At 39.7% G+C, this 8,147-nt stretch overlaps 1 protein-coding gene across 1 annotated transcript in view; it reads left to right on the forward strand.

Moving 5' to 3' along the window:
* The first annotated feature begins 456 nt into the window (after positions 1-456).
* Positions 457-8,147, forward strand: part of LOC113407158 (lamina-associated polypeptide 2-like) — a 9,902-nt gene continuing 2,211 nt past the window's right edge. Inside the window, exons 1-6 of the mRNA XM_026655265.2 lie at positions 457-610; positions 924-1,049; positions 4,012-4,085; positions 4,917-5,004; positions 5,727-5,821; positions 7,609-7,697. Of these exons, the coding sequence (XP_026511050.1) occupies positions 457-610; positions 924-1,049; positions 4,012-4,085; positions 4,917-5,004; positions 5,727-5,821; positions 7,609-7,697 (626 nt within the window). The remainder of the gene's footprint in view (positions 611-923; positions 1,050-4,011; positions 4,086-4,916; positions 5,005-5,726; positions 5,822-7,608; positions 7,698-8,147) is intronic.

Below are 8,147 nucleotides of genomic sequence, written 5' to 3' on the forward strand. Positions count from 1 at the left end.
CTGCAAACAATGGAGATCTGAACTATAAAGGGATACTCAAAGTACTGTTCTAAACATGGCGCGTGCGCGCACACACACACACACTCACTCACTCTCTTTTTACCTCATTTCCGGAAGCCTCCTCTGAAATTTGAGCACACCATCTCTTGTTCCACTTACCTGTAATTGTCAATTAAATATAATTTGTTACCTATAATTTGCCACCTAACTTTGTATGAAAGCTCTAAATCTGTAGATACTGAAATCTTTGATGGAATAGTGAGGCACTTGGAAACCATTCCAACAGTGGCAGGAAACCCGAATATAACTATTCCAGTTTATCTAAATATATAGAAGTGATTAATAAAACAAGATTTGCAGAACAACAGGATAAATGCTTAAAGATGCCTTTGTCCTGTACTTAGCTTTCATGGTGAATTCTCGTATCTTATTCCAAAGGTTCTGCTGTTGAAAAAGATGGCCCAGGTTACTGTTGGTGTGTTGATAGAAAAGCAAGAACAAGAAAACCGAGATCAAGACACAACAGATGAAATCAGCATTAAACTACTGAGTGACAATGAATTGCAGGAAAAGCTTGTCATGTATGGTGCCGAGCCTGGACCAATACTACGTATGCTTCAAATTAATTATGGTTCTGACTGGGAACAGATGGGGAAGTAGAATCTAATCTAAAGTGAGAAATTGGGTCTCAACCCAACTCAAAAACATAAGACAAAAAACAAAGGCCTGAGTTTTCAAAAGAGCTCAGCTCCCATTTAAGCACCTAAATGATGTGCTCAGCACTTGTTTTCAACTGGAGTTGCTGGGTCCTGAGCTCATTGTAAAATCCCTGAAATTTAGGACCAGATTTTCAAACAATAAAACTAATTCCACAGCAAACCAATTGTTATTAATCCCCTTGTATTCTGAACGGCTTATTTTAGCTTCTACAAGGACTCTTTATGAGAATAAACTACTGCAGTTGATGAATCCACGTCCACAAGGATTATGTGGCAAGCCAAAGGAAAGTGGAGGTCTTGATCGGAGCTCAGAGAGTGAGGAAGAAAAAGGTATAGTAGTAAACTTTTTGGATGCAGAAATTAAGTGTCAGTTTATCAATCTTAATATTTTGTATGTTTGAGAACATTTAGTATTACCATGTGAGATTTTTCTGTGTTGCCTAGGAACCTATTTTCCATTAATTTCAATGGGAGTTAGGCCTATCTGCATCTTTGAGCGCTTCAAAAATCTGGCCTTAAGTGATTTAGGAGCACAAATCCCATTGAGAGTCAATGGGACTCATGCTCCTAAGGCCTGGTTTACACTAGAAAATTAGGTAATCATAATTATGTCACTCTGGGGTGTGAAAAATCCATACCCCTGACCAGTGCAGTAAAGCCGACCTAAATCCCTGGGTAGATGGCTAATCCACCTGTCTGAAATTATTTTAACAAAAGTATCTCAATGGTGACTTTTTATGAAGGAAAGTAATCTTGCTGCAATAGTTCTGTGAGTCTTTGCAGCCGAACTCCAGAGCAATTTCTTAGGTCAAATCCCTTTTGTCCCTTCCATATTGTGCTCCTCATAGAATCATGGGGTGAAATCTTGGTCCGATTGAAGTCAGTGGGGGATTTGTCATTGACTTTAGTGGGGCCTGGATTTCACCTATTGTTCTTACTTTAGTGTGGCTTAATGGGTTTGTGGTCTAAAACTGTTTTATCACCTCTTGCTGTCTTCCACTCCACCAGTCCCCATCTTGCACTTCATTATCAAGTGTGCCCCCTCCATACTGTTTGGTATATGATTTTATTTTTTAAACCAAAACTATAATGGCACATGGTTTATTCAGTGTCAGTAGAGTTGTAGGCTGACTCTGCTCTGAGATGGAAAACTAAAAATGCTATGAAACATGGATTCAGCAGCAAATGTCCCTGGGTGCTGTAAAAAAAAATAAAAAATTCAGATCTGGGTCCTGTAACCCAAATAAACCACGCACATTGCAAGACTTGCATGTATTACACAAATCAGAAAATAAGTTGCCTTGGCTTTTGGATGGCATCTTCAATCTCCTCTCATGCTGAAAACACTGGGACTGGTCAGTTTGAAGAGGAGAGAAATAAGGAGACACAATCAAGGCGTACAGAGCAAGAGTTTTGAGAAGGTAAATTAGGGACATAGAATTTATTTGTATTGGAGAGATGCCTAGGAACCCTAGTCATGGACCGGAACCCCATTGTGCTAGGCTCTGGACAAACACAGAACAAATGAATGCAACTGAATGGTTATCAATATTCAGTTCATTAAAGGAAACACTTGTTTACATGATGCACAGCTAACCTTTGTAACTCAGTGTCACAAGATATTATTGAGTCTGAGGGCAAGTCTGTGCTGCAAAATTAAGTTGACCTAAGTTACATCGCCACTGCAGTAATCGAATCTGTTTTACACGTCCATTCTATGCTCCTTGTGTCAGTGGTGCGCATCCTTACCAAGAGCACTTGCACCGATTTAACTGCCAGCATGGGGCATTGTGGGACAGTTGCTGAAAGGCAGCAACTGTCAATGTAAGCAACACAGTGTCTACACTGACACTGCGTCAACCTGACTATTGACCTAAGTACTACATCTCTCGTGGAGGTGGAGTTAAGTAGGTGTAGTGGGCGAGTTAAGTCAGTGGGAACTAAATTTTAGTGTTGATGCTTTCAGAGTTAAGGCGACGTAAGCTGCCTTACATTGACCTAACTCTGTAGCATAGACCAGGCCTGAGATCTTAGCTAGATTTTTATAAAAAGGGACTATTATTATTACACTAATACCTCTTTACAGTACTCTGAGGGGGCAAATCCGCAGTTGGTGTAAACAATCATAACGCTTATTGAGGATTTGCTTCTGACATTGTAAAGGGCCTTAAATTGGCCCCTAACTTGGTATAACTTAGAGTCGGGTCCTATATGGAAAATGAGAACATCCACTGTTAAATGAGACGTTTAGAAGTCTGAAGAGATGTAAACCGGCATGTTTCAGGGCATAAGCCAATCTGTGTGGGAATTAGGAAGCAATTTATTCTATAGGCAGGTTGTTCTGTGACTGCCTGCCACAGAGTTGCCTGAAACATCTGGCACTGACCGCTGTCTGACATGCTATTGAACCTGATGGCCCTGTGGTCTGATGTGGCATGCTAACTCCTTTGTGAATATCAAGGAAATTGGAAATCTCTTCAGAGGAAAAAACGAATGTAGGGTTTTCTCTCGGCAGAAGTGTAACGTTCAGTAGCTCAATCCTGAAGATCTTTTTGGGGAACTGCATAGAACTGAAAACCAAGCTTTGCTTTTTTTTTAATCGCTCATAAGCCTCCTTTTAAGTTCCCATCAAGGAGATAGCCAAGTCTCTCATTTATTTTACAGGCTGTAAGGAATTGCTAACTTTTTAAAGCAATTAGTTTGGTGGGGCAATTTCTGTTGCTTTTGAAAAAAAGGAGTTCCAAAATCCTGAGCGGATTAGAAGTGTTTTGAAAAATACTAAACCAACAGCTGCACGTCGGACTAATCTGACAGCATAGCAGCTGTCCTAACAAAAACATAGCTAGCTCAAACAAGCTTTCTTTTTATATTGAGTGAAAATAATTTAAAGGAAAAAACACTTTCCTGGTTCTGTTGCATCATGCTATGGAATGGATAAGGAATTTTTTACTCGTTAGTTTTCTGGACGTGATTGCCAATATACGAATACTGTTCTGACACCTCTCCTGCCCCTTTACCCCTGAAGACTTTAATCTAATCCTCTGTTAGGTAGACCGCTGGCATTTGGGCACATTGCCTCTTTGCACCTTCTCATCTATGTATTTGTATGTTGCCCATCACCATTGCATATAGGTGAAAGCACAGGAGAATAATTAAGCAAAGCAGTTTCTAAAGATGGCTATCCTATAGCTCTTGTTCTGAAGTGTTGACTCAGGCAACATGGCATAGATACTCCAGCATAATTTACTCTTTTAAGGGCCTCACTTATTAGTTTCTCCCTCTCCTTATTCAGAGAACAGTACTGAAGTAGTCCTTGAAACAAAAGACTTCAAAGTGACAGCAGCTTGTGCCACTGGCTACAGTAAAGTAAGTAACCTACTAATGCATGAATATTTTATGTAGCTGCTGCTACATGCAGGAAATTTCAAGTTAATAGAACCTGATGTTCTTTGTATTAAGCTCTTGACAAATGCAGCAATTACCTTCAATCAGTTAATTACAGTATGCTTCTATGGCACAACTTCTACCGTACAGCCCAAGGAAATCTACTGTGAAACAGTCAGCTCGGGTGTTTAAGAATATGCCAAGTTGATTTCCTGATATACAAAGTGCCCAAGTAATTATAAATGCCGACTTAAAATTAACTATTAAATATTGATTCAATTACCAGTGTTTCAGCATGTTAAATAACATTTAAGCTTAGATTTTAAAGGGATACAAAGTAAGGTGACCATTGTAAGTGGTGTGAAAACCAGTTCCTATAAATCTTAAGACTAGACACATCCCATTTATCTAAAGTTCTTATAGGGAAGTGCTGTTATCCCCATCTTACATTATAGATGGGGAACTGAGGTGCAGAGAGAAACTAAGTGACTTGCCCAAGGCTGCACAGGGAGTTTGTGGCAAGGCATGTAATTTAACTCGAGTCTCCTGAGTCCCAGCTACTGCTCTAACCATTGGACAAGCCTTCCTCATGTTTCTTCATATTTTACAGGAAAAAAAATTCCTAATTACAACAATTGGCTTCAGATGTTGCCCTGCAGCATTTGAAGAAAGCTTAAGCGGTAAATACCATACTAAGATGTGGTGGCTCCATCTATGTAAAATAAACAGTTCAATATTGTGCCATTCGAAAAATATGGACCTTTAATTAAGATCACTGTCAGTAAAAGTATTGTGGATTTCTTTTTCTTACAGGCTCCACACACTGAATTTTCAGAACGCCACAAGAAACTCCTAGCACCTGATGCAGATTACAGTCTTGCCAAGATAGTGGCAGAGGAAAGTACCCACCCTCCCAATATTTTAATTTATGGTTACGTTGGTACTCCTAACAATTCACAAATTTTGTGCATGAACTTGCATGAGAAAAAGCTTCTCGTTAGGCATGCTGTAGTGCAGCTGAACGTTCCTTCACTGCTTCTTACTTCACCTACCGCTAACTTTTCAGCAATGGTTATTAGTGATCAGGGATTGACCTATAACATCGGCTTTGGCCTATTTGCATCTTGTTCATATAGAAAAGCCTTATCGTTCAAATTACTTACTAGAAATAGTCATGAGAATAATTCCCTTGTGAAATTACTGGCCCAAGTCAATGAAGGTGTCAAATGGGCCATATTATAGACATCTACATTGGGCCTTTAAAAAATAAGTAGCAATCGAATATCAGCTTGCTTTAACAACAGTTTCTGCTCTATCTTGAGGACTACTTTACATGTCTGATGTGTGAAGCACAGATGATTCCAGGTTCTTGGTTACATTGTTTTTTGTTTGTTTAAATCAGCGATGCACAATAAATGAAGGTGTAGACTTATTGTCACAGGTGGAAAAATCACTAGTAGTCATTTCTTGGATAAGCGCAGGTTGTTAACTGCAAGAGAATAGTCTCTTGTGCACAGTATTCTTGACCTTGATACAGCAGCTTTGACCAGGAGAGTATTCAATTATGCATAGATTGTTTACCCTTCCAATTAATGAATGCCTGTCTTGGATATTAACAGCTAGAGCAAATATTGCCAGAGGATAAGTTGCCAGCACATCGGCCACAAGGACAGAAGAGGTCAGGTGACAGCAGTCCCCAGGCTACTCGTAGGACAAAGGTACTCTGGCATCAATTAACTTATAATAAACTGGCTTTTTTCCAGAAAATCTTCCAAAAGTGGTATCCACAAAACTGTGTCCCAGAGCAAATAGTAAAGCAAAATGGTGCACATGATATATCGCTGAATAACATTTAGCTACCTAATGCACTATCCATTCACTTCAAAATTCCTTTCCTTGGTCTTGCATTTGATCCCTTATACAAATCTTCCCTTACCCTAATTTAAGACAAAGTAGCACTACCTCAAAGGTGGACTCTTAAAACAAGCGAAATGCACACACAGTTGCATGCCTCCTTTTAAAGAATAGAAAATAATCGCAGAATGACGCTTCTTTGTATTTATAAATCAGCAAGAGATGATCTTGAAACTGTATGATGAATACTTAATAACTTTATGCAAGATTTCAGTGCAGGAGAGTTGAATTTGTTTTAGGCCCCGGTCCTGTAAAGTCTTATAACAGAGCACGAAGTTAAGCACACGCCTACATCTTTATCAGATTGGGGCACTAGATTGTGATGTCTTTAAAGTGAGGATAGCCAGAAGCTGGGACTGGACAATCAGATGGATTACTTGATAATTGTTCTGTTCTCTTCATTGTGTCTGAAGCATCTGCACTGGCCACTGTCAAAGACAAGATACTGGGCTAGAGGGACCCTTGGTCTGCCCCAGTGTGGCTGTCCTTATGTTTGTACAGCAACCAGCACAGTGGGTCTCCGCTCCTGATGAAGGCCTTTGGATGCTATGATAACATAAATGTTGATATATCACTGTTTATCTTTTTCATCCTGAGGGCTTTAGACCAGACCTATTGTGTGCTTCAGCCCATAAACCTAGCTTATCTATAAAAATAATTGTTGACTTGCCGTTGAACACTTTTTGTTGGTATCAGTGAATAATAGTCAGCCTTCCAACAACCTAACAGGGTCCATTTGGAGTAGTGCCATTGCAATCTTTTGAACAGATTCAGTCTTGAATTTCATATTTGCCCTAAATGCCCTAAGTGTTACAGCTCAAAAAAAGCTTAAAACCCATCATTTCCCCCTCCCCCATTATTCCATTTCTTTCTTACCTGAACCACTTTTTTTTTCTTTTTTTTTTTTTTTTTAATTGCAGTGGTGATTTTTGTTTATATGGGCCATTGAATTCGTGGATTTAGATTTAGATCATATGTCCAGATACAAAGTACTTTTTCTTGTGGAATGTTGATTTATTTACTTAAAGTAAGCTGTAATCACTTGCTTCTTTGGCAGGGTAAGATCATGCTGGACAAGAGCACAATGACTTATCGAACACCAGCTAATACTCCACAGGCCTCAATATTTGTTAAACAGAGTAGACTGCAGGCAACTAATCTATTTTTTTTTTAAACTTAATTTCCTGGGTGGCTATAAATCCTTCACAAGGTGTCTTTTCTGGTCACGATAGAGGAAATATCCACTTTAAACAAAGTTATTTGACGGCTGCTTCCACTCACTGAATTGCTTCTTATTAGAAAACACAGAATTTGGTTATTACGTTTCTGGCACAACTCTCCTTCCGGCTTTTGTGATCACAGCTAATGTTCCAGGCTAGCAGTGGGCACATAATTCCCCTTTCCCATTCATCTTGTTTTTGGTCATTGTAAATCCACCAAGATGAATCCTCACTCCAAAAAAGTTAACCATGATATTCTTACTCTCTTAATTATCCACAACTTGTTCAGGGGCTTCAGCAGTTGGGAGTAAAGGATCCTGTGTAAAGTCTATTTACTAAATCTCCCACTATAAACTTTCTTCTCTTGTTAGGCAGCTGACAAAATGGGTTGCTCAATTGGCAAAGATGATGGTCAAGGTGAAACATGGTTTCCTGATCCCCGGTCTCCCATAGGAATAAGGTAATGCTCTTCAGCCATTCACAAAGAGTGATTTGATACAACTGCACTACTTATCAATAGCCTCTCTTCCTTCCTATTCCCTTGGCAGTTGAAAAGCTGAGACTCCACCAGGGTCTTCCATGGATGGTTAGGTCTCTGGTCAGAAAAGAAAGCTTTGGCTTATAAAAAATGTTGGTAGGCAGCACTGAGGTGAGGTAGGAAAGAACTACAGAAAGCTCATGACATACACAGCCACTTCTTAGAATGTATATTCTCTTCAGCTGTCAAGTCTTTCCATAATAGCTCAGTGGTTTGAGCATTGGCCTGCTAAACCCAGGGTTGTGAGTTCAATCCTTGAGGGGGCCACTTAGGGATCTGGTGCAAAATCAGTACTTGGTCCTGCTAGTGAAGGCAGGGGGCTGGACTCGATGACCTTTCAAGGTCCCTTCCAGTTCTAGGAGATGGGATATC

Source organism: Terrapene carolina, unplaced genomic scaffold, assembly GCF_002925995.2.
Source record: "Terrapene carolina triunguis isolate 2854851 unplaced genomic scaffold, T_m_triunguis-2.0 Scaffold199, whole genome shotgun sequence".
Taxonomy (NCBI): domain Eukaryota; kingdom Metazoa; phylum Chordata; order Testudines; family Emydidae; genus Terrapene; species Terrapene triunguis.